Source organism: Myotis lucifugus, unplaced genomic scaffold (assembly GCF_000147115.1).
Source record: "Myotis lucifugus unplaced genomic scaffold, Myoluc2.0 scaffold_141, whole genome shotgun sequence".
In the NCBI taxonomy this organism is placed as follows: Eukaryota; Metazoa; Chordata; class Mammalia; order Chiroptera; family Vespertilionidae; genus Myotis; species Myotis lucifugus.
The window spans coordinates 1,069,512-1,096,566 of NW_005871189.1; the positions used below are offsets into that span (position 1 = coordinate 1,069,512).

General features: G+C 46.4%; 2 protein-coding genes across 7 annotated transcripts in view; one reads left to right on the forward strand and one right to left on the reverse strand.

Moving 5' to 3' along the window:
- Positions 1-1,044, forward strand: part of AGK (acylglycerol kinase) — a 73,157-nt gene extending 72,113 nt beyond the window's left edge. For all 3 annotated transcript variants that reach the window (XM_006094717.3, XM_014460826.2, XM_006094719.3), the window contains exon 16: positions 1-1,044. In XM_006094717.3, coding sequence (XP_006094779.2) covers positions 1-138 — 138 coding nt within the window. In that variant the 3' untranslated portion in view covers positions 139-1,044.
- KIAA1147 (KIAA1147 ortholog) lies at positions 931-26,232 on the reverse strand. Of its 4 annotated transcripts, XR_002830690.1 has the most exons (12): positions 26,214-26,232; positions 25,035-25,134; positions 23,922-24,080; positions 15,950-16,103; positions 13,417-13,555; positions 12,117-12,248; positions 11,783-11,933; positions 11,122-11,190; positions 8,913-9,124; positions 2,810-3,004; positions 1,948-2,068; positions 931-990 (listed from the first exon to the last, which is right to left on the reverse strand). XR_002830690.1 is itself a non-coding variant. In XM_023758865.1 (8 exons), exons 1-8 carry the CDS (start codon positions 25,127-25,129, stop codon positions 8,929-8,931), a joined length of 1,095 nt encoding a protein of 364 aa, XP_023614633.1. In that variant the 5' UTR covers positions 25,130-25,163; the 3' UTR covers positions 8,817-8,928. The 4 variants fall into 4 exon arrangements, 1 of the variants encoding a protein (XP_023614633.1); XR_002830689.1 differs by lacking the exon at positions 26,214-26,232 and having other exon boundaries at positions 25,035-25,163; XR_002830691.1 differs by lacking the exons at positions 1,948-2,068; positions 26,214-26,232 and having other exon boundaries at positions 956-990; positions 25,035-25,163.
- Positions 26,233-27,055: the final 823 nt, after the last annotated feature.

The following is a 27,055-nucleotide window of genomic DNA, read 5'->3' on the forward strand; positions in this document are numbered from 1 at the left end:
GGTACAGGGGGCTCCTTTAGCATCGACAGTGAGGAGTACGAGGCGATGCCTGTGGAGGTGAAGCTGCTGCCCCGGAAACTGCAGTTCTTCTGTGACCCGAGGAAGCGAGAGCAACTGCTGTCGAGCTCAGCCCCGTGAGCAGCCAGGAGACGGGCCCCCAGGACTGCACTGAGGCCACCAGTGGGACCAAAAGGGAACAAATGCCTCAGCTGTCCCCACAGTGTTGTCAGAGGATCCCCAGGGCATTTCCATGGCAAGTACCTCTGCCCTTCCCTCACAGTGCTTCCCGAAGTCTGCTCTGTCCACCTGCTTTCCATTAGCGCATGCTTTTGACTCTGAGACAGTCCTTCCCCCAGCTAAGTTCAAGGACACTCACACGCAGCGGCTGGAAGAGGACTAGGCTAGACTTTGTTATCTCCCCAAGTACAACTGCAGTGGCAAGCAGGCTCCTAGACTCCCTCCGTCTGTCTGTCCTTGGGCAACCCTAGGACTTCTGCCCCCCCGAGTCCTGGCTGCAGGCCTCCCCTGGGCGCTGCTTGGTGAGCTCTGACTTGGCTTGTTTCAGGTCGATTCTCAACCCTAAACTGTAGGTGAGGTGTTTCCCTCTTCAGCCTGGGCTGAAATACTGTAAAATACTTTTTGTTTAAGTAGTGTTTATTAAATGTTTTCAATGTTAGTTTGCATGACAACCAGCTGGGGTGCATGTTGAAAATTGACTTACTTAAGGTCCAACCCAAACTTACATAACTCAATCTGGATGGAGCCCAGGAACCTGCATTTTCCTGACAAGCAGCCTCCCTCCCCAGGTGATTGTATTCCAGGCCGTCCCCCAGCCTCACCTGGACAGTGTTGTAAAGCCGTGTACTTCCTAGAAGTTTTCCCAAAACCAGGTGTCCCGTCCCACTTGAAGTTGACATCTAAAATTTTTCATTGAAGTTGACATCTAAAATTTTTCATGGGAAGTTGCCAAAGCATGTACTTTCTGCTGTCCTGTAAATATTGATATTTTGAAATAAAATCCGTTACTTCACTCTTTTAAACATATCCATCCATTTACAAAAAGATACATTCTTTATTAGTTGAAAATTTTAAATTTTTTCTCCTTGTATGTATATTTCCATACTATTTCAGCAAAGAATGCTATCATAATGCAATCTATTTTTATGCTTGAATTTTTTAGTTCTTAAGTGTTAACTCAGTACAGAATAAATGTTATATTTATAAAATTGATAAAAGAATTTGATAATTAAAAATTAACTAATTTTAAGATTTAACTAATTTCATTAGAATGTTCTTTATCCAATTATTTCATTTATCCAAGAACACATATTATTTGTAGCTGAAATGGAATAGGATTGAACACTATATTCCTTGTTCCGTTTTTTATAGATTTAAGCACATAAATGAATTTGAAGAGCTGCACGACACTGTTATATGTCAAAAATCAGTGATCTGTTAACAGCTTGACGAGATCTCCCTTTAGTTGGCTGAAAGCAGAGAACTAAAAACTCCTAGCCTGCTAAGGATTTGTTAGCCAGTCATCTTCCTTTGCTTTTAATCTCACCATCACCCTTGTTCAGTGCCAAGTTTTGTACTCTAGAGGGCAAAGCACCTCAGTAAGATGGATGAGAAGCAGCCTTCTTTTATAAAGAGGAAGGAAAATTTTATAAAGAGGAAGGAAAAGTGGGAGGGGGACTGGCAGGCCTTAATCAGCTTCAGGGCAGCATGTATTTTAAAGCAGGCCATGTGGATATTTATAACATCATTCAGGGGCCATGCATAATTATCAGCTTAAAAAGTATAATTGGTATGAAAAAAAGCTCCTAGATTTATTGAATTTCTAGTCCCACCTACAATTACCTTGGCTGGGCCGGATCTCCCTCACCCCTGCTTTATAAAGCAGCTACGAAAAGCCGATGTGAGAAGAGCACAGAAAACAAGGCTTACCTATGACTTCTTCAGAGAGGTGTTTAAAACTGTGCTTCTGTCACCAGAAAAAAAGTAACAGGTGGGTCCGAACAAGCAGAGTGAGGATCACCTACTCACTGCCCATGGAGGGGAGGAGATGCTGTGGTAGAAGGAAAAGTTTTCACATGAGCCAGAGAATTGAGCACATCCTGATTCTAGAATAAAGGACCAGCCGGAATCTGGTAGGCAACCAGCATGTGTGTGTCAGGGCTTCTATTCCTTCCATCAAAATAATGGAACTTAGCATTGGGGAGGATATTTAATCCAGATTACTATTTTCAGTCACTTTAAATATAAATATGCCCTGATTTAAACTATATCCTGTGAGACTATGGTTTCCTTATCTCCTGCCTTGTCCTTCCATATAATGTGCATGCAAAGGCCATTTAGCCGTGCAGCTAGGAGAGGGTCATCCTTGTCAGCCACACCGGGATGCTGAGGCATCCAGAGAGCCCCAGTCCCTCGCCTCCTGTTTAGTACAAACCTCTGTCAGACCAACTCCACTCACAGGCTAAAGCTATTTCTATTAAATAACTTAATGGAAAGCCTTTGCATGCATGGTTATCGTTACTATGTGTCTGGTGCTTTACACAAGCAACTGATTGATTCAGTTCTCATAGCAGCCTTAGGAAGTAGGTAATGTCATGGTCATGTAGCTGGGAAAATAGGAGCCTGGCTTAAAAACACAGCAATGTTAGCAATTTACTGCCTATGTTTAAAAATCAAATAAAACTAAAACTTTCATGTCCACATACACACACACATGATATATATGTATCTCTCTCTCAATCATACATATACGTGAATATACATATAATATAGTAGAACATCTTAAAGTAACCTTTGGTGGGAAGAGACGTGAAACGGAAGGGCTGTGGTCTCTGTGGTGTCCTCCTCTAGAAGTCGTCTGATGGGATTGGGGTTCGAGGTGCTGGCTCCTCCGGATGGCAGTTATTCCGGCTTTGGTTCCCGTTACCTGGAGAATGTCTGTCCTTGGCCTCCAGGAGGACAGGCCCCAGCTCTCGGGTTTCCCACACTGTCGTGGGAAGTGAAGTCAGCGTGCAGCCGTGGGTTCTGCTCTTGCATTGGGCCGTCACTCCCTACTACAGACACATTCTTGGACCAGGTGAAGGACTGCGCACACGTGTTCATGTTAAAATGTGAATTTTAATTGTAAAAATTATTTTCTGTAAATATAGTTATATCAGCCTCTCTACACACAACTTGGTTCAGATATATACAGATATGATATACACAGATGTTATTTGTACCACAGAACAAAATCAATTCAAGAAACACTCTGAAATTCAGGATAATCCCAACTTTCTCTGGGCCTTTAAAATTATCACCATTGAAAACAGCAAGAATAACATACCTATAAGCAGTAGTACTCAGGGTAAAATTTATCAACTGACATACTGATATCATAAGATGAGGTAAAGATGTGAAACAAAAGTAGACTCAGTTCCTCTTATTGCTATAACTCTTATACTGGGGTGTTAATCAAAATAGGGGCTGGACATTTAAGGTGACAAGGGACGCTATGCTTTTCCTAACTTGCGAAAAATAGGAAAATTTTTTCCAAAGCTACAACTTTTTCAGAAAAGGTTTATTTCTCAGACCCACAAAAAGTTTAGCCCACAAGCTTGGGGTAAATAAAGGATGTTACTTTTGTTTTCTACCCTATACCCCTAACGGCCCCTCCCACCCTGTCTGACAAAAGCCCAGAATCTACACCTCCCCTCACTGTGGTCTTCCTAAGCACGCTAGACTGAAACACTTTTCCTGATGCCACTTCAAAAGTATGTTTATACTTTTATCTTTGCTTAATTTGCCCAGAGGAAGTTTTCACTCGAATGTCAAATTAGCAATCAACTAACTCAGTGACCTCTGTGTAGATTTGTCCTTTTTTGGATCATCTCTGGCCAATCTGTAATACCCTGCCCCGCCTTCCCAGCTATCCTTAGAAAGCAAACTGATCTTCAGTCTAACTGGGCTTTCCACCGCAAACAGGTGATTCACACTGACCTCCCATTAAGTAATTAAATCAAGTTTCTGAATGTAGGGCCTACTGCCTCTGAAAGCCCATGCTATGCTGAGCTTCTATAATAAACGGAAGAAATGAAAACAGAGCTTTACTTCCCCATCATTACTTATACAGCATTAGAAAATGCTGATTTCCTTTCTTAATGTGCAGCTTCATCCAGCTTCCCCTGTTCTCCAGCTCCAAGCGTGAGTTAAAGTGCCAGTTATAAAACTGCCTCCCACAGTCAAGAGGCCTAATCAGCATTATTCCATTTGCCCCCTTTGTATGAGAGTTTTACTTTAGGTTGGGGACTATATGTCACCCTCCCTAGGACTGTCAGGTCTATCTCCTACAGAGTGCTACTAGATTTCACAGTCCTGCCCAGCCAGGGTGGCCCAGTGGTTGGGCATCAATCCATGAACCAAGAGGTCACAGGTTCAATTCCTGGTCAGGGCACATGCCCAGTAGTGGGCATGCAAGGAGGCAGGTCAATGTTTCTCTATTCCTCTCCCTTCTCTCTCTAAAATGAATAAAAACATATGTATAAGAAAAAGATTTCACAGTCCTTGTTCACTCTCCAAAACATCTAAAGTCATAAAACTTTTATGGGGTCTCAGTTGCTTCTAAATTCCCAAACTGCCCATTTCTTCTAGGATTACAGTTTGGAAATTTCCTTCCATTCTAACATCTGCATACTCATTTCATCACACAGTAATATTGGTATAAAAATAAACTTCCATTTCTTATAAGAAAAAACATTAACTTAATTCACAGTTAGCCTTTCCCCATAATACTCAGTACTCCACTGGCTCCTGGGAACAGAGGTATATTAGTAACACAATGGAATATTAAAAATCCACAACTTGGGAGTAAAAGGAGCTCTTAACTCCTTCTCTTCTGCTACCTGAATCAGAAAACGGTTTTCCTGAAATGTGTGTGTGTGTGTGGGGGGGGGATAAGCATCTGGGTCTGCAGGATCCTCACTGGCTGCAGGACATGGTGGAGCTGAGCAGAGCAGGGGAAAGCCCGGGACTGGACTTTTCTTGGATCCTCCGCCCACTAGCGAGGAACCTAACGGAGATAAAGCTGTGCATGCGTGTTGGTCCCCAGATTAACTTTCTTGCTGTTTTCTGTCATCACACTAAGGCAAGTTCACTGCCAATCAGAACACTGTCTTATGATTTCCTCCCCTCCTGTACCTCTGCAAGAATGAGCTGCTCTGGGCCTGGAGAAAGCATCTTAGTCCATTCCCTGGGCCTTGTCGTTTCATAAAAAACACACCAGAAAAACAAAAAAAAAAGGTCCCTGAGGTCCGGTCCGGCCTCTTCCCTGGAGGGTTCCTATACCACCATTAAAAGGTTAATTTGTTACTGCCCTTTGCAAAAGTTTCCCTAAAGGCCTCAGTTTAAAGGTGAATAATCTCCTCTTTTTATTGTGCCCGAAGGGCTCAATGTATCAAGACAAATAGCTGGCTCCTCCTCCTCGCCGCCAGCAGGAGAAACAGTGATTCAGCTGTGATTTCATTGAGCTTTGTCTTTATCCTCTAGCTAAAATATCACAGGCTGTTACACTGATAAATGAATCTTCACACACGGTATTTAGAATTACCTACACCCTGTGCTACACTTAAATTCCCCATCTCGACTTTCACATGGAACCAAACAAGGTCAAGTTATAGATGCAAATTCCTATGCTAACTTATTTCCACCAATAAATACATCCATGAATTTGGCTTCCCTGCCCCAGCCAACTGCAAGAAGAGGTGTCGCATGGATGAAGGATTTGGGAGGCACATGCCTCCTAACTCATGGAGTCACAATTTACTGAGGCCCAGGGCCCCAACTGGGCAGAACGTCATGCTCCACGAAAGCCAAAGCAAATTCTCAACAAACAACGTGGCCCAGACTTTTCAATTGGCAGGAGATAAGCCCGACCATTTCTGACTCCTTCCAAAGGCAGTCCCGAGCTAGAGGACAACTGGACATGGTCGCAAAGGCTGACTACTGCCATCTGCCAAGCCTGCAAACTTGAAAAACCCACTTTAACATCAGTAACCCCCACGCCTGGATTAGGCCTCACCAGGATTCTCGCAACCTGGAGTTTCTTCCAACGCGACCTCAGGATGTCAGCGCAGCCCAGGAGTCTCAGGTCAGCAGTTCCCAGGATGGTTCACGGCTCCCAGCACGACACAAGCTCAGGCTGAAAGTTGCCCAAGGGACCCGGCCATCGGGGACAGCGAGGGCTTGCTCCAGCAACAGCCCTCAGTCAAGGGGCCACACCCCAGGTTAGGTTTCCAACAGGTTCCAGGTCAGTGGTCTCCATAGGCTTCCCAGCTTACAGACCGGGAAGGCAGGACCTCAAAGGATGCTCACCAACATCTTCCAAACGAAAGCGATGGTTTCTCAGTATGTCAACAGGGACGGAAAACCAAACCCAGGTGGCTTCCAGCTTCTGCCGCCGCCACCCAAGGATTCCTGCCTCAGACCTCACAAACTCATTCCCCTTCTAGGAAACAGGCAGCGAATCATGCTGGGCTGGGCTGCCCACCCGAGACAGTGGGGAGGAGGCAGGGGGATGGCAGTCAGGTCCACAGCAAGGTGAACCTCCACATCTCAATCGAAGCAAGAAATGCTCAGGAGATGACAAACTGCGACAAAGGGAATACAGAGCCAGTGTGCACGCTGGTCAGCCAAGCAGAGGTGGCACCACACCGACTTTCTAGTCCCACGAGGAAGCGGCAGGGCGGAGAAGGCCGGCAGGGAGGGGACAGACAAGTTCCGCTTTGGGGTCAGCTGGGGCCAGGTTCCCCATGACCTAAGACATGGCACAGCCTCATGTGTATGTTCCCCACTGGGGCACCCAGACCCCAGCCCTCTGCATGGCATGAGGGTGGACGCACGGACATGCCAGACAGATGGCTGCCCACAACAGTGGAGTTGAGCGAAGCCCAGAGCCCCTGACCCACCATTCAAAGGGAACTCCAGGAGCCTCATTTTCACCCCACCACCTGTACCTCAGCACTTCTAAGCTCCGAGTTTACAAGACCACAGACACAAGTGTTCGCATGCACAGACTGGAGCCGAAAGGCTGAAAAAGCATTCTTCCAACACACTCCCCAGTTCCACGGAAACAGCGTCTGCCCGTGTCCTCCACAGGAATCTGCCCTGTCCTTCCACCCCCACTCCTGCTCCGACCACCCACCCCCAGCTTTGCACCCCTGAACCTTCCGCACACCACCGACAGTAACCAGGACTCGGCCTGTGAGAAGGCCGTCCCGAGCTGAGAGAGGGCGCTCCTCTAGGAAAACGGCAGGGCAGCTTCCGCTTGCACACGGATGTTTTCTTCTATAAACACACATACTATTGACATGACTGCAGGGAGAGAAATGTACTGCACAGTCTACATTTCAATGCCCACACTTATTTACATATTTACAGAAAAGGCACTGCCCTGATGACTCGATGCCTGTTGGCGGTCCCACGCATGCATTTCTGTAGCCTTGAATTCCTTCAGGAGGAGCCACAGTGAAAACAGTGAGTCACGTGACTCACCCATTGGAAGGTTATTTCTGCTGTGTGCATTAGCCTGGCCACAGACACGATACACCGATGGCTATTCCAGTAACAGCCAGGCAGGAAGGGGGTAGGGGAAGGAATTATTTCCTTAAGTCAAAATCCTAAATTACGGCCCTAAGACTACTCACAGGCGCCGGCTTCCTATGTCACAATCGCTACCTCACCGAAGCTGACATCCATCGAACGCCCAGCCAAAGCAAACAGGCAGGGACGAATGGGAGCTGTCCGGACTGAAACCTCTGAGAGGAAAGCAGAAACTCACCTGATACTTGGGTTCCCGAACGCTTTCCCGGGAAAGGCACTGTCATATTTGCTAACAAACCTGATAGGTCCCTGTCCCCAATTACTTAACTCAAGGAACGTCCTCTCTGCAGGAGGAGCTCTGAGGCTCCATGCCAGCCCGTGCTCTCAGCTCGGTGTTAACCAGCTCAGATCCCGGCTGGATTACAGAAGCCAGGGAGGCTCTGCTTTGATCGGAGTCTCTCCTGGTCACGCCTCCGGAGGGCTCACCCGGATGAAGGAACATCTTCTATCCTGCACCTCAATTCCTCCATCTTTGGGCAACAAATGCTACTCCTTAAAAATACCCAAATTATTCCAAGAGGATGGGTAGCCCTTAAAGGAGACTGAATTGGAAAATGGATTTGCCAACCCATCCCGAGAGGGGGATTCTGAGGAAGAGGACTACTGCACTGAGTGGCCGCCAAGAACTGGGAGGAGTCTCAGCTGACTGACAAGGAGCCTCTCCCTGTCGCCCGGTCCCAGGAGAAGCTCGTACTCGGGGTCGGAAACATCCTTCTGTCCCACTCAGATCTCTACTCACAGGAAGACACAGGTTTGTCCTAATAAATAGGAAAATGGATCTGACCCCTAGACTGGACTCTCAGAACTGATGACCTTGAAAGGTCACCTGGTCTAGCTTCCGCCACGGGGGACACCCATGACCACACTTAGGGAAGACGTGGTCTCATCCTTGAATCCATCGTGGGCCGCGGGCCACAAAGAGTTCCGGAACAGTCCACCTGTGTCTCCAGAGATCAGCCCACTCCTAGCGACACCTGGCCTTTGCCGCATCTCAGGGCATCCAACAAGGAGAGGAGAGAGTCAACGCTGATGAGAACACCCGAGACCAAAGCAGGCAGCAACTCTGGGAGAAGGCGGCAGACTCCAGCGTCCAGCACACAAACCACGGCAGTCTCATCTCACCTCTCCAGAGCAAGGGAAGAACGGCGATTGCAAAAATTACAAAAATTACATCAGTTGGGAAGTATAAACAGTATCCCTGTGTCCACTTAATAAAAAGTGAGCCCTCGGGGCCTGGCGGAGTCCCGCAAGCAGCTCACCAGCCCGGCTCCCCTCCTATGGGCAGCAGGGGTTGTCGATGACCAACATGACGTCGATGCCGTAGGCCTCCAGCAGGTCCATGAGGAAGCTGCGGTCGCCCTGGGGGTCCAGGCCCATGCCCCGCGCATGCTCGGCTGTCAGAGTTTTGTCCTGACTGGCGGACACCTCCAGCAGCGTCTGGAATATCCGGTTGTTTTGTTCGAGGAAAAACCTGCATTTCCGAGACAAGACACAGAAGAGGGAGGGCAGAAAAGACAAGAAGCTCACCAGAGAGTCCACGCCTGGGGAACCAGCCCACACTGTCTGGTTGAATAAACCTTTCAATGGTTTCAAAAAATCAGAAATCTCTTTTAAAAAGGAAACAGAACCAAAGTTAAATGGGAGGGTTATTCAAGTACGACTAAGATTTGCAAAGAAAACACTGGCATTAATCCCTGTATGATCAGGGGAATCTCTGAGCAAGTGATGGCCTGCTGGGAGGGGACCAGAAGGTTAAACATGGCCTGGGGGGGTAGGGCGTGCTGTGTTCCTCTCTGTGCTTAGTCACAGGGGAGTTAAGACAACGGAGCTCCAGTTCTGAGATCAGGACCTTCAGAGAGAAACAGATGCACCTTCTGGGCCTGGGCTGGGTAACAGCGGCAGCAGGAGGCTCTGAAACGACTGACACCTGGGCCTCTGCAGGCCTCGCTGGCCCACACGGATGCCCATGTTAAAGGTGCAGCTCGGAGGAGCTGGGGCGGGCATGGTGTGCTCTGAAACCAGCAAGGCTGCACATGACAGGTGAGGGAGACACCGAGCCACGCTGCAGGAACCAGCACTGCCACAGCTGACCATCATCCTTGGGGTCTGTTTCCCTTTGATTACTTTTTAAAAATTATTCACAGAGCATGCTCTCACGTCACTGATTTGTAGAACCACACGAATATATGAACTGTGCCCAGAGAAGGCATTCGGTGTCCAGGCTGCTCGGCTGGGTCCCACAGTGCTCTCGGGCGGGCTCTGCAACGGCGCCTCATGGCCAAGGACGCTGTGGACGCCCAGGAACTCCAGGTACCAGGGAAGATGTCAACCCTTGAGGAGACCACTCCCAGGTACTCTGACACCTCAACAGCTTTAAGTGGGCGCTAGAAGGTACACTTTCTCTCAGGATCACAGTCCTGCACTTTGTTGAAATATCAATATTACATTTTCAACACCAAAGCCAGAGAGGGTTCTCACTGCAAGCTGTCCCCCCTCCTCCCCCCGATCCAGGATGGGAGCAGGGAGACCACACCCCAACCAGGACGGGGCAAAGGTCTCCTCACTGAGCACTAGTTCAAAGCTGCTCAGGAATGAAGCCGGTGCTCTGAGGGATACAGGCTGGGCTCCCACCCTGACCACCAACAGATCTGGTGGGGGGGGGATGATTTTATTAGGTTCAAGGATTAAATTTTCAGATTATCCCATAAGATTCAGTGCAAAGAACTGCTCTACTCAAAGGCAGCAGTGGAGAAGTCCCTGAGTCCTGAGGGGCAAACAGCTCCTATGCAGTGGACATCCTGCAAATGCCCAACAGGACAAACCCCAGGACCCCATTTCCTCTTAATGACCTTCCCCTGCTTTTTTCCTTAACTCCTGTGGGCCCCCCACTAACAGCATGTCAGGGTTCAGGGCTGACAGTATGGAGCCCAGCTCTGAGTGCCCTGGGAAGTGGGAAGGAAAAAGGGGACGTGCAGTACACCTGACAAGCTTGGGGGCACATGGCGGCCTGACAAGCTCACTGACCAAAAGTGACCCCACGGGACGGTCTGACCACCAGATCCTAACCTGGCAGGTCACGGCAGGCAGTCCCACCCCAGGCCCACAGCTCCTCAGCAGAGGTCGGACTCTGCCTTATGTGAGCTCCGTCCACTGTTGTCATGTAGCTCGGACAACACACAGTCAGTGGGCTTCAGGCACCGTCCTTCCGTCTCCTCCTTTAATTCTAATGCATAAAATAAGCTGCAAAACTGCCATTCTCCAGAGCATTTGAGATTTTGCTTCCCAGCAATTGTTTGGCTCAAAGTCAAAAATTACCTACAGGTTTGTATGTTTCTTACATGGACAGCAGCAATGAGGGACCTCCCTGGCCTGCAGTGTGACCTGGCAGGGATCCGGTGTACAGCGCTGGTGCTAATGGGGCCCTCAGGGAGGCCCCACAGCCCAGCCCAGCCCAGCCCAGCGACTTACAGCACAAAGAGGTCCTCTTCACATGGGCCGTAGTCCCCCTCCACCTCCTGGGAGTACAGCAGCGTCTGCCTGTTGTGGGGAAGCACCATGAGACTCTGCAGGGCTGCAAGGTCTCTGTCATTGGCAAGGTCATCGTGAGGGCGTCCACACAGACCACTTCCACCCAGGAACGAGGAGGACCCAGAGCAGGTCCTCCATCCAAAGGCAGGGAGAGACGGGGCCGGACAGGAATAAATAGGACTGGGAGTCAAACCCTGGGTCCAGGGCCGGGTCTGGCCCTGTGTCACCTCAAGCAAGTGGCAATCTTTCCCATTTGCCCATCAGGTGGGATGCTAATGAGGCCACTGGTTGTGCAGGACAGTGAACTGCGGAGCATTATAAGGCAGCTCAGTGCTGTGGTATACACGCCAAATGCTCCAGGCCTGGCCTCTGCCCTGGACTTCGCAGATTCAAGTCCATCAGAAAGCAGCCCCTCCCCCCATGCGGATCTGCTGTGCTATCAGGAGGCTGTGCTGGGCCCCGCTTCGTCACCGCCCATCGCCCAGGCCTGCCATCTGCTCTGAGGGGAGGGGTGGGCTGGATGGGATGGCAGAGACCCCAGCCCAGGGTCCCACCTGGGGACATCTCCCCGAGGGCACTGCCGGGGCTGCCTGGGCTCTACCTCTGCTCGTTGAGCCGCCGGTACTTCTCCCGGTCGGCGCTGTTGATCTTCAGCAGGGGCTGCAGGTGGTCGTGGTGTGTCTTCACATTCTGGTTGTCCACGTAGACATCGTACAGCTCCCGCTTCTCCTCGAAAATCTTCTCCGTGGTGCCTGTGAGACCCGAGGGCAGGAGCTGGGACCCAGAGGCTGTCACCGAGGGTACCAGCCCACCCGCCAGGGAACAGGAGCTCAGGAGCCTGAGTCCTGAGAAGGGCCCTTGGGGAGCCGGGAGGCTGTGGAAGGTACTCGGGGCAGGGGCGTGTGGGCAGGAGGCGGGGAGGGCCCCGTACTCACAGGCCACATAGGACACCTCTACCTCCAGGCTCTCGATGTCAGCCACGTTCACATAGAAGAAAGGCTTGGACTCTGGAATGGTGCCCCCGAGGCCGGGCAGGGAGACGTTGGCCAGGCAGCAGCAGCAGTATACTGTGGGGACGGAGACGGTGAGGGGTAGAGTCTGTCCCTCCCAGCCCCTCCGCCTGCGAAGCCGCCGGACCTCTCTGAGCCCTTAGCCTCCAAGGATGCTATGGAGGGCTTTGCTCTATGCTGCCCAGGAGCCTGAGTAGCAGGTGGTCCTGATTCCAAGGAGGTGATGGGAGCCTGTTAGGTACCGCAGCAGAACTGAGGTCCTCAAGGCCACGCCAGTGATGGCCTACGAGACCCAGTGGGCAGGTCTGTCTTCCCCGCGCTAGGGCTTGCGTAGGACGGGGCACTGCTGACCTGACCTCCTCAACATTCCCGCCTACTATGACCTCCACCTTCTCGCCCCTTCCTCCTGACAGTCCCACCTCAGTCTCTTCTGTCTTCCTCCATATGGTTCACCTCTTGAGCTTCTCCTCTCTCCCTCTCCCCACGGATGCTGTCCATCATATGGTGATCAGCCCAACATTCCCCCAGGGTTCTGACCCAACTACACCAGTGCCCGGTGGACATCTGGAGAAGGCCTCACAGCACACACTCACCATGTCCAAAGTTCACTCTCATACCACCTGCTCCTCCTCAGTCCCCATCTGGTGGCCCCAACATCCTTATCACCCTAGACCCGTGGTCGGCAAACTGCGGCTCGAGAGCCACGTGCGGCTCTTTGGCCCCTTGAGTGTGGCTCTTCCTAAGCCTTAGGAGTACCCTAATTAAGTTAATAACAATATACCTACCTATATAGTTTAAGTTTAAAAAATTTGGCTTTCAAAAGAAATTTCAATCATTGTACTATTGATATTTGGCTCTGTTGACTAATGAGTTTGCTGACCACTGCCCTAGACTCTTCCTCCATTACAACCTCACACACATCAGAACCTTACAACCCAACCACACCCCAAATGCTGTCAAGCTTATCTCTTAACTACAATCCATCTTCTCTGTTCTAATCCAGACCCTTATCTGTCACGGGACCACTGGTACATCACCCAGTGCATTTTCTGCATTGCCATGAGTCCACGTTCTATCCAGATCCAACCAGGTCACTCCAGACTTAAAACTCTGGCCCCCTCCCTTGATATGGCCCAGACCCTTCTGAACTTAGTCAACAATGGAAGGACTCAAGCATTTGCCCTGGGGAACTCAGGAAGAGCCTCTGACATTGGCCTCTAGTTACCTCGATAGCACACGACACCCACAGGAGGGGGAGAAAATATCAGAATGCGCTTTCTAAGTAAGGCAAATTTCCAAAGAATGAGGATCTGTTCTCCAAAGAACTTAATAAACTGAGACATGCAGCCAGCTGGGTGTGTGATCTGAAAAAATAAAAAGGGAGGAATAGCTTGTTAGAAATGTCATTTTAAAAATATTCAAACAATAAAAACAATCACAATAATTCAAACACTTGGAGGCTGAATAGCATACTATTAAGCAGGGGTCCTCAAACTTTTTAAACAGGGAGCCAGTTCACTGTCCCTCAGACTGTTGGAGGGCCGGACTATAGTTTAAAAAAAAAACTATGAACAAATTCCTATGCACACTGCACATATCTTATTTTGAAGTAAAAAAACAAAACGGGAACAAATACAATATTTGTATTTGCATGTGGCTCGCGGGCCGTAGTTTGAGGACCCCTGCTATTAAGCAATGAGTGGGTTACCAAAGAGATCAAAGAAGAAATAAAAAAACATCCTGGAAACAAACGACAATGTAAACACACAATCCAAAATCTTTGGGACACAGTGAAAGCAGTCTTGAGAGGGAAGTTCATAGCATCACAGGCCTACCTCAAAAAACAAGAAATACTGGTAATAAACCATCTAACTCTGCAACTTGAAGAATTAGAAAGAGAGCAACAAGAAAATCCCAGAGTGAGCAGAAGGAAGGAAATAATAAAGATCAGAGTGGAAATAAATGACATAGAGACCAAAAAAAAAAAATACAAAAGATCAATGAAACCAAAAGCTGGTTCTTTGAAAGGATGAACAAGATTGATGAACCTCTAGCCAGGCTCACCAAGAAGCAAAGAGAGAGGACCCAAATAAACAAAATCAGAAATGAAAGAGGCAAAATAACAACAGACCCCACAGAAACACAAAGAATCGTAAAAAAATACTATGAGCAACTCTATTCCAACAAACTGGTCAATCTAGAAGAAATGGACATATTCCTACAAAAAATATTCAATACAGGCGGGTGTGAACCCCTCTAAAATAAACCCCAAAGTATAACCAAACAGATGCAGGTTACTTCCACATAAAGTGATAGTTTCCTCTTTCAAAGTCCCACCTTTAAATTAGATGCCTATCACTCAACAGCTCCCCTGACACACTGAAGTTTGAGTTCAAGGGTCACTAACTAGTTTACTCAGGAGAGATAGGTGCTGGGGAAACAGGACTGAACGAAACTTCTTAAAAGTCATAAATAGAAGTATCTGATGTGACCGTACACCCCAGCAAGAACATTTGACTCACAAACATTACTGGACACTGCAAGGTATAAAATGATGAGCAAAGGGTCCCAAATTAGGTCCCCAAATGTAGGGGACCCAGCTGCTGTGCAAAATGAGGTCTCTGCGAAGCCTGCTGGCCGCCTCTGAGCCCTCAGCCTCCAAGGATGCTGAGGGCTTTGCTCTGTGCTGTCCAGGTACCTGAGTAACCAGGTGGCCCTGCATTCTGAGGTCACCAGGAGGAAGACCCACAGGGCCTGCTGGCGGAACAGTCCACTGCACTTCAACTGCAACCATCACTCCTTTCATGGTAAACACAGGAGCCTGTCACTCGGTCAGTAAGGTACGGAGGCCCTCAGTCCAAAACCCTCAAGGAACTCAATGCTCCCAACAACTACGTGAGCTCAGAAGTGGGTACACTTCCCCAGTTGAGCCTTCAGATGAGACTCAAACCCTGACTGACACCTTAACTGTGGTCTCACAAGAGATCATGAAGCAGAGTACCCAGCTAAGCCGTACCTGATTCCTGACCCACAGAAACTGTGAGACGATAAATATGCACTGGTTTAAACAATTAATTTGGGAGCCACTGTTGGCCATGCCTTCCCTCAGTTTGGAGTCAGCATCCCTCACTTTCTGCCTATCCAAACACTTCTGGGATCACCTCCTCTTCCAAAAAGCCTTTCCTGATTTCTCCCTTAAACTCATGACATAATTTCTCTGTCAGGAAGCTCAAGGTTTCTGAAGTATCTTGTGACCACCTACAAGGTCACAAGTTCATAGTCATCTTTTTCCCTCCCAACACCTAACACTTGGCCAGGTGTTTGTTAACTGTAAACAAATATATCCTAGTACAAAGGCAAAGTACTTCAGAAAAAATACACAATAAAGCAATATGCAAAACACTCTAACAAAAAAATGTGATACCCGCTGTAACTCTTCATCGTTAGCTCAAATGTCTGACTTTAAAATGTCTGAATCAATAGACTCAAAACCACCTCTTTCCCCCCAAGAATCCACCCAGACTGGCCTATCAATACGATTTTGCACAAAGATTATGAAGGGTCTAGAAAGCACAGTGTTTACGGTAACTTGCTTTACGTTTTAAAAGAACCCAAATGCTAGTTAGCAATCCTCCTCTATCAAAAGTGGACGTTGGGCACGAGCCCAAGACATAAATTCCTTATTAATTAAAAACACAAGTAAGCACTACTGTATGCAGACACAAGCCCAAAATGTGCGAGAGTACAGCAGACCTCACCTTCATCTCTGGGTACATGTACCGGTGGATGGAAGGCAGCCAGTAGACGGGGGGCAGGCTGCCGCCCCTCCCGGGACCAGCATGGAGCACCCCTTTCTTGTCCTCGTAGAAGGCAGCCAGATGGGAGTAATGTCCTGGCATCTCCAATTGGTGTCTGCAAACAGGCACATGCAGGGTGAGATCGAGACCTGGTGGCTGCCACAGCTCTGTCTTTCACCCCCCACCACCTCCACCCCCACGTCCCCACCCCAAGGGCTGCAACACTTAGGGGCAAAGGCCCTGATAAACTGAAAAGACCCCTTTTCTGAGGTTGCCCAGGACGCCCCCTTGGGAATTACAGGAGAGCCTTAGGAAAAGCTCCAACATGGGATCTGATACTCCCTGACAGGTGGGGGACGCATTCCCCTGCTCACGGGGAACAGGCAGAATTCTCAGACTGTGACCAATGCCTATCGTTCCTGGGCGAGGTGTGCTGACCACTGTGCGGGACTTCCCAGAGCCTGGCTGTGGGCCTGAGAAGGGGGGCCTGGGAAGACCATGATCCCTGCTCTGAGCTGCTCTTTGTTGAGAAATCATGCTTGCGGCTTTGTTGTTTTGAGAGAATGAGAGGAAGCAGTGTCTCAAACAAGAGGAAACAATTATCGGATGTCACTAAGGGCTCAGAATTTCCGTACCAAGTAATGAATAAAAAGCTCAGAATCTCTTCCTCCCCTCCCGCCTTCCCCACTTGGGATGGCAGAGCCTGGTGGTGGGCAGCCCTGCCAACTGACCCCAAATCAAGAAAGTTGCCTGGAGGCCCTGGCCCACTTGGGCAATGGGGATTCTGCCTTCACGGTGAATGCGGGAGTGCAGGGAGTACTACTTGGCACTATGTTTAATGGGGGTGTTAAGAGTTGAACTGTGTCCCCACCAAAAAATATGTTGGAGTTCTAACCCCCAGCACCTCAGAATGTGACCTTATTTGGACACTAGTGACCTGGTGCACGGACTCATGCACATTGAAAAGAAATTAATTAGAAGGTGGCTGGTGGGGCAGGATTGGGCGAGACGGGCTGAATACGCCCTGGAGCCAACATCCCACGGTCCCTCCCCAGTGTCTTTGGAGTGAGCAGGGTCCCCCCGGCAGGTGGGGTCCCTTGGCCTGGCCTGAGGGGATAAGGCCGAAACCGGCTCTCTGACATCCCCCGAGGGGTCCCAGAGTGCGAGAGGGCACTCTGCAAAATTGCTATCATACAGCGGGTGGAACACAAACGCAAGTGCAGTAAACCAAATTCCAGGCCAACAGTGCCCCCAGCAACAACATAACCCATGGCCGAAGGTGGAATTGCGCGGCCCCGCGAGGAATCAGGCTCCCTCCTCTCTGGTTTTGGGGTGTGTCACCCGAAAACTGCCTCTGCCAAGCCACTGCAGCTTGGTAGCTCCTGCGTTGAGCATCTGCCTCCTGGTGGTCAGTGCACATCATAGCTACCAGTCAGACGGACACTTAGCATATTAGCCTTTTATATATATAAATAGGGTCTTCACAGATAATTAAGGTGAGTCTTAACCCAATGTGACTGGGTTCCTTATAAAAAGGGGAGATTTGGATACAGCCACGCACATGCAGGGAAGACGCCATGAGAAGATGAAGGCAGAGAGCAGGAGTGATCACCTACAAGCCGTGAAGGCAAGGCCGCCAACCCCACTCGGAGAGGCAAAGACACATCACCCCTCCCAGCCTCGCAGGAGCCAGCCCTGCCAGCACCCTGATTGTATTCTTTGGCCTCCGGACTGTGAGAAACACATTTCTGTTCTAAGTCACCCAGTTTTTGGTACTTTGTTAAGGTAACCCTAGGACACTGACATAGGGAGGAATAAAATAGGCACCTACACCTTTTCAGCCCATTTGTGCTTTCTCAGCACCCTACAATTTCCTCCCACTGCAACAAAAAGAATCCAAATCTAGCTTTATCGCGCAAGGGGAGGCTCCTCTAATTACGGCTGGAACATCGAAGACTAACACAGGCCACCTCCCCAAACTGTCACTGTTGCTGACCGCAAACGCTGACACAAACCACTAGACCCAAGACTTTCATCGTCCAACCAGCTCCACTCCAGAGTGACCAGCGGCCCCAGCCTGAGGCCAGGGCTGCCACTTCACCTTGAGGTCCCAGGCAAGTCACTACACTTTCCAAAACCCACTTTCTCTTTCCTTAAAATGCAGATGGTGCATTTCAGTAGACACCGGCACCACCTCGAGAGGGATTACTTTGAGATGTAAATGAAATGAAGTAGAAAAGGTGCCTCACGCCATTTGTGACACGTCAGTCATCAGTCACGCACACATCAGTCCCAGTGATCCTGCAGCGGCTAGCCAGGCACACAGGGAGGGCTCAGAAACCAGGGGGATGGGGAAGGTTCTGGGCAAGCCCAGGAGGAGACCTTCAGGCAAATTTACATTTTAAAAAGAAAAAAAAACATCAGCTCCATTCAATGAATGATTACTAAAATAGTGTCTCCTGAGTGACAGCTCTCTAACTCAGGGGTTCCTATACTGTCTGTTTTAAGCTTTGCCCAGGGTACTTATAATCACTTCTTTCACTCTTACAAAAACGTTCCTGTGGATGGGAAATCCGCAGTGACTCACTCAGTTGTGTTTGTCTATCTGAGCAGATGGCAGATTTCAGACACTCTTCAGGGCTGTGTGTCAAACTGAGGGAAGTTTGATGAATACAAAATAACCCAAAGACAAGATTACGTTCAAGGGTGTTTTCATTAGGACCTAATTTCCCTAAAGAGAAGAGTGAGATTCATTTACTGTTTTTTTAGTACTGTATTTTCCATGTTAATGGGGGTAATTTATGTAACGCTTTATTATTTTCTCGGTTCATTGGTGATTTGCTGCTCCGCTGACTGTTCTGTTTGGCTGCATTAAATGCTATGCTTGAACCAAGACTCTAAAGAAAAGCTGAGTCAGGGTCCCTTAGACAAAAAGCTGGCTTCAGAGTCCTGTCCTCTGACCGCCTCAGACACTCCCAGCTGATGGAATGGAGTGGGCAGGAATATGAAATGTAGAATATGAACATCGACATCAACACAAATTGGCAGTTCCTGCGTAATTGGTAAACAACTGTGGTAGGAAAGCCTCAAAATTTAAACACTATAGATTTTGTAATAAACAAGATTGATCATCAAACCATAATACCAAGATAAACTGAAAGGTGCTGCAACAAAGTTCAGTGCTAGAAGGTAAAGGGGGCATCAAAGATGCAGGAGACCTCCTGGTGATCTGACCTAGGAGGATGCACAGATTAAGAAACTACCACCATGCATCTATGCCAGTGATTTCCCAAAGTGGGCGCTACCGCCCCCTGGTGGGCGCTGCAGTGATCCAGGGGGTGGTGATGGCCACAGGTGCATTTGTTTTAACTTTTTTTGTATTACCTTTCTATTCTGAGTTCAATAGTTTCATAATTTCAAACTTCAATGTTTCTAATTTACACCTTTCTTTACTATATTTTACGAAAAAGGTAGAAACATTAATACATATATCTTTCTGTTTAATTGCTATTAAAATTTAAAAAAAATTAATTTCCAGGGGGCGCTGAGTAATATTTTTTCTGGAAAGGGGGCGGTAGGCCAAATAAGTTTGGGAACCACTGATCTATGCAGATGTCCAAGAGGCGTGACATGGTAAAAGCTGACGAGTAATTGACACAATACTAGTACATGCTACTGATATGAAGCTCAGGCTTCTGGGCCAGACCAAGGATCCCGGCAGGACCTTGGCACTGGCGGTCTCCAGAAACGCACAGCCCCTTCACGGATACGGACGTTTATGAGACCATGCAGACACCCACTGCGGCTCTCCCTGCCTTGCCCCACCACACCCAGCAACAAGGCACCCGCGTAAGAACGAGAGATGCTGCTGGGCAACGACTACACCATCGCTCGGGTGTATATGTATCTTCTGGCTTTGCAAGTGCAGAAAAACATGCATTTCCACGGACTGCTGGTGCAGGTCCAAACGGTACCATCTTCTGCAGGGTCACTTGCAATGTCTATTAAATTGTACACTGTATACACCCTTGACCCTAGGGCTCCATTTCCAGGAATGTGGCCTAAAGAGCTCCATATATGGATGTGAACAGTCATTTACCTACAGGGATGCTCGTAGTATAGTGGTGAAAAAATAAGAAACAATCTAGAAGCCCCCAAATGGTGAAACAGTTACATAAATTGTGATCATCTATATGCTGAAATGCAATGAAACCACCAAAATGACGGTGAGGACTCAGTTATAATATACTAAAAGGTTAGATAATTTAGATAGTAAATGACTTGGGATTTTAATTAACATGTATGTGCTTATTTATAAAAGGGCAAAAGACTAGAAGGATATAAATGTTAACAGTAGATATGTCCGGCTGGTGGTATCATGTTCTTTTTTTTCTTGGAGTTTTGTGTCTATTTTTCAAAGTTTTCTATGTTAAGTATATGCTAATTTTATATTTAGTCTTTTTAAACATTTTACTATGGAAAGTTTGAATTGTATGCAGAAAGTAGAAAGAAGAAAATAATAAACCCTCTATCCATCACTTAGCTTCAACTATGATCAATGTTTTATCAATATGGTTACATCTATATCCTGTTCCCCTCCACTCTTTTTCCTGAAATATTTTATAATATTTTACCCATAAATACTTTGGTGGGTATTTCTAATGGATAAAATCTAATTTAAAAATAGCACAATCACCATGCCATTATCTCACCTATGTTAATAATGATACCTTACTAAAAACTAATATCCAGTCCACATTCAAATTATACCAGCTGTCCCCAAAATGTCGTTTGAGTTGGCTGTATGAATCAAGATCTAAGCAAGGTCCCAAAATGTAGTGATGTATCTTAACTCTTTCACTTTACAACACTTCCTCTTCCTTTTCTCATTGTTTTATTATAAAGCAGCTCTCCAGCATCTTGGAGTTGTAGATAAACCACTAATAAGTAAGTTCGGGATATCAGAAATAAGAACGAATATAAAACAGAGATTAGGTGTTTTCAGAAATCAAGTCTGGTTAGTTTATATAAACGTCATGACTGCAGTCTAGTATCACCCCTGCCTAGACCTGGGCCTCCCTCATGATGCTTCTTTCTTTTCCTCATAGTCTCTCAAGTCTCTTGTTACCTCAAGCCCTCTTCAATCACCTTTCTAGCTATAACTCAAAATCTAAAAGCCAGAAAAAAAAAGATTAATGAATTCACCGAAGGAAAGAATCTGCATGACAAAAAAATGTTAGACAATAAATGACAAAGTAGAAAACTATTTTCAATTTATGTCACAAAGAACAAATCTCCCATTGTACAGAGAACTCCTATAAATTAATTTTTGAAAGGCCAACAACCCAAAACAAATGTATGGGAACAGTTCACAGAAAATACAAATGATTCAAACTCAACCTCACTTATAAAAATGTAGCCCAGATGGTGTGGCTCAGTGGTTGAGCATCGACCTATGAACTAGGATGTCACAGTTTCATTCCTGATTCCCAATTCCCAGTTGGGGCACATGCCCAGGTTGCAGGCTCAAAGCCGATCAATGATTCTCTCTCATCATTGAAGTTTATATCTATCTCCCTCTCCATCTCTGAAATCAATAAAAATATATTTTTTTAAAAATGCAAATTAAAACTACTCATGTACCTATCAGAATGCCAAAAATTCAAAGCTTTTATCTTTGTGTGGGCAATGTGGTGAGAAAACATCACCCCCTTAAATTACTGTTGGGCATGCAAAATGGTACAATCTCTACGGAAAGCAATGCAACAATCTCTCTTAACATTACAAATACATACCTTTTGAACCACTAGTTTTATTTCTGGGAATTGAATGTACACTGATTCTGCTGACTTATGAAATGATACTTGTTCATGGGTGTTCAGTGCAGTGTTATTTGAAATGGCAAAAGACTGGAAAGAACCAAGTGCCTATCAATACAAAACTTGACAAAGAAAACCTGGTTCTTCTATACAGGGCACCTTTACAACCATAAGAAACAAAAAAGAAACATCGTTGAAGATATGGAATATGAGAAGACCTCCCAAATACAGTGTTTAATGAAAGAGGCAAGGCACAAAACATGTAGAACATGTTCCTTTTATATGAAGAGGGGGAAGTGAGAATCTACATTTGTATTTGTATAGACACATACACAAGGTCTAGAAAAATACATGAGAAACTGACAGTGATTACTGGGACAATTGGATGGATGGGGGAACTGGGTAACAACTTAATTGTTTGCTAGTGGTAGAGACTGCCATTCTCTTCTCCCTTTAGTAATAGGACCTTCCAAATTTTAGCTGCTCACATGGCCACCAAGCTTAAGACCACATTTCCTAGACTTTCTGGCTGTAAGGTGTGGCTAGTAATTAAGATGTGGCCAATGAAATTCGAGCAGAAGCAATGTGTTCCTGGGACACACGACATCCTAATGATCAGCAGGCTTCTACCATGCGGATGAAGACAATGCTCTAGAAGATGGCAGAAGACAAGACAGGAAGACCTAGGTCCCAGGATGACCCAGTAGAACACAGCCCCCTACCATCCAGGAGGGCTTCTCCCTCTCTGGGACAATCATGCGAAAAAAAGAGCGGTATTTCTATCTTGTTTGATTCGCTGTATATTGGATCTCACAACTGAGAGCTAAGAACTGAGGGGATTATAATTATAGAACTTTATGTAATAGATATTGCAAACTATAAAAATTGAGATGGGAAGCAGGGGAGAAGAGCTGGGAAAAAGTAGAAGATAATGGACTCTGTCAACAGTTGAAATGCAATTTAAAAACCAATGACACCTATACAAAGATTTCTGCACTTTACTGTACATGTTATTACTCAATAAAAATAAGGATGATGCTGTATCTTCATGTTTTTCATCTTTTTTCTTAACTTTGGAGGAATAGATCAAGAAATAAGATATCTTATTGTGAAAAAATATATATTCTCTTAGAGTCTGACAATTCCTTCAGTTTCATTTATTCTGTTCCTAATAGATACAACTAAAATTAAATATATTTCATGAAAACAGCCTATTTGTTATATTAAATCCTCATAAAATACTAATACCATCTTTATAAAATTATTTCTATTTTACAATGGCATTCACTGCATATTGAGAATGGATATCTCTCTGAGTGGGGAGATTTTTAAAAATGGACATCTCTGAGTGGGAGAACTTTAAAAATTCATTTGTACTTCTATATAAGTTTTTAAATAAACATGTTTTCCCCCCCACAAACAATAAATTTCATGTTGTTTCAAAGATAATGATCAAGAGAGATTGTTATATAAAAAAATCAAAATAATGATAAATTTAAAAAATGCAGGAGATAAAAGTGTATGTATGTATATATATTGTATGATGCCAAGGATATATTTTTATAGTATACACACACACACACACACACACACACACACACACACCAGAAAGGAGGCAAATGTACTAAAATTTTAACAGCGTTTTAAGGATTAGGAATAGATTTCTCCCTCAAAATCTGAAATGAAATTGGAGTACTTATAGAATGAAAAAGAATGTTAAATGACTAATAGTTTTGCTGCTTCTGCCAAAAATTCCCTTCCTATTACCCAAGTAATAATAATTACTCTAAATAAATGATTAGGCTTAAAAAAATTAAGAGTCTGTTTGCCTCCCTGGGGCAAGAGGTTATTATCGTGGCTCCAGGAAACAAAGGTCATGTACATGGCAGCAAATGAGGCAAAACCTACCCCAGCTTTCATTATAGTATGAAGAATTATTAGGTGGTACCTTAGCTGAAACAAAAAGACCACCACCTGAGGCATGAAACATGGTCGAGGATGTTCTTGGAAAGACATCTGTTGCTTTGGCACACAACCGTGATCGCCAAGGGCTCATCAAGACACCAGCGGACAGATCCCTGCTGCCTCCCCGCACGTGTATCTAAGCCACGTACCGAACCTGGTTCTCCAAGAAGTGCATGTAACGGTAAAGCAGGGTGTAGGACGGAGACAGGATGCCCACAGACTTCATGCGTGCTCCCCGCTCCAGCTCGCTCTCCACCGGCATGTTGGCGAAGCAGGCCAGGCCGAAGAAGGGGCCCTTCCGGAAATAGCTAAAATGGACCAAATAAGCAGTGTGGTTCACAATCAGAGAGAGAGAGAGATTTTATTTTGCTTTGGTTTTTTTCATTTGAGATGCCCAAGAAAAGAAAAAAACTGTGTCCAGAGCTCTTTGTAAGAAAGCTCAGCCTAAAAATAACATCTTTTTAGGATCTCAGGGGAATAATTAGCCTAAGCTACTCAACCTCCCAAACGAGACACCCAACCTCTAAAGAAATGATGGAGCTCGCCAAGGGGCATCCAGCTGGAGCCAGGACTGATCTCTGGCAAGCCTGCTACCCAACTGCCCATGACCATGAATATGTCCCTTCTCCTCTCCTGCATAACTAAGGACCTGATGGAAGACCTAGTACAAAGATTCGTCTCCAGGCCTGTCTGGAACCAGCAATCCGTGTCATCAGCATAAACAGTGTTGACTCTTTCCTCACTTCCTGAGGCTCTGATCTAACAGAGCCTGTGACCAGAGCGGCTACATTTCCTTCCTCTTTCTCACACTGCATCAGTCATGGGTTCAGCCCAGGGGGAAGATTAAAGCTACTGCATTACGCTCATGTTCTCTCCCTTTGCTCCTTCTCCCAAGAACCTTAATTACACAGGACGATAACCTGGCTGACTTAAGGCTGGAATTTCAAGCTTTAGCACATAAATATCTTGAGTTAACTAAAACTAAACCAAAACTCCATGTTTTCATTAAAGCCAAACCTCAAGTGAGGGCCAATAGTTTTTTAGAAAAAAACTACAGTAGAAACTCTTAACTTCTTTGGGTCACAAAACCCATTGAAACCCCAATGAAATGTAAGGACCTTCTTGCTAGAAAAATAATATAAATGCAAAACTATATATATTTTTTCAGGGCATTTATACACGCCTCCTGAAGACCCCCTTATGCTCGGGCGAAGTACAAGGTGGAGAGAAAATGAAGAAGACTTACATTCCGAAGTACTTACATGAAATCAGACTGGATTTTATGGGACCCACTGGCCATAGACTTGAACTCAACGCCTTCAAGGTCAATATCTTGAGGTAAACACCATTCCACCATGTTTCCTGTGGGGAAGGGAGAACACAGTTAAAAGAAGCAAGGTCATTCAAAGAACAAGGCTGAGTGCAGGGCTCAGCACAGCTAGCACCACAAGAAACAAACACAGTAACTTGTTAAAACTTTAACTTACCTACATTCTGTACTGTGTAGGTACAGAAAAATACTATACAAAGTGCTCTCATAACTATACAGCTCAATGGATTTTCCCAACGTGCATACACCTGTAACCAGCGCCAAGACCAAGATGCAGAACAGATCTAACAGATCTGCAAGTCAGAAGCCTCTCAAGCCCTCTCCAAGTCACCAACCCTCTCCTGACTTCCAACACCATGCATCAGTTTTTGAAATTTTTATAAATGTGATCATCGTGTGTGATCTCTTTTGCTCAGTATTTTTTTTTTTTTGCAAGATTCATTCACATCGGTGCATGGACAAGTACTTCCATCCTATGCATATAACACTGTTTATCTACTTAACTGTTGATATACATTTAGCTCATTTTCAATTTAATGCTATTACAAATATCACTGCTGTAGACTGTCTGGTGGATACAATTGGAGGCAGAACTCCATTGCTCAGAACTCCTTTCCCTGTGTGTTTCGGGTCCACATGGGAAGGTGGAAGTGAAGCAGTAGCTGTGTTGTATTCACAACAGAAGGTGGTGCAGGAGCACCCAGGCAGCTCCCAGTGTGGGGTGCAGCCAGGCCTGCTGAGGCCACCCTCCCCTGGATCCACCTCCTCGGATCCTCTACCAGCTCTCTGACTCACGAGCCAGGAGGGTGTTTAGTTCCATAATGCTGGGCGTTAGCTTCACCAGGACACTCACCTAGTGACGGGCTGACCCAGGTTCCCATCCATCCTCATCAATTCCACATTGTTCACTTTCTCCCCAGTGTTACCGCCTTCTTCCATAACTGCTCACTAGTACACTCTGAGCTCCATGATCACACACAAAGACGACAGCCGTACACAGTATCTAACCAGCTCCCACACTGTGCAACACCACATTCCTGAAATAAATCCCTGTATGTATCTCCCAGTGGTTCTCTCTTGGATTAACCTTTGATTGACACAAGAAACACACATTTCTGTTGACTACATCACGAGAAGAAGTGCTGTAAAAATGCTCGCATCGCTGCAAACTAGAAAACGTCAATAGTTCCCCAAGTAGTGTTTCCCAAAGCTTAGGTTGACAGGGCTTCTGCAAAAAATAAAACAAGTTTTTAAAAAGGGATTTGCGCCAAACAAGTTATATAAAGATGGACAGGACACATTATTGCAGAACTTCTCAGAGCCTTTATATGTTACTCTGCACTGTGAATCTCTATGAAATGAATACAGTGTTCAACGTTTCCACAATTATTTGGCCAATAAACCTATTTTTAAGGGGCATCTAAGGGACATTTTATAGACATGCTAGTAGATAAGGGGCAGCAAGTAGGCCCTTGGCATCCATTCTTCCTTTTTCCTAGGAAACAGACCCTCTACGTTTAGCTTGGCACGTGGCCTTCCAAATGATAATTACGTTCCTCAGTCCCTTCTTGCATATACGTATGGCTGTCTACGTAAATTCTAGACATCTCATCTACTCAACCAATGAGATGTAGACAGAAGTGAGGTGTGTAGTTTACAAAATGTGGCTTAATGGGCAGGAGAATGATGCCCCTTCCTCTATCCTGCTGCTGGGAATGTAGAGATGGGTACAAGCTATTCTGAACCATGAGGGTGACAGCGTCCGCCTACTTGTCATGGAGGGGAGGATGGAGCAAGAGCCACTGTGAGTCTAGGTCCCTGGATGACCTCATTGGGTCTGAGCCAGCATTCCCACCCTGGGCCAGCCACCTGCGATCTTGATCCAACCACTCTTAATTTGGGTCTGGTATTCATGGCTGAACCCATGTTTTATCTGATGCAGCTGACCTGTGG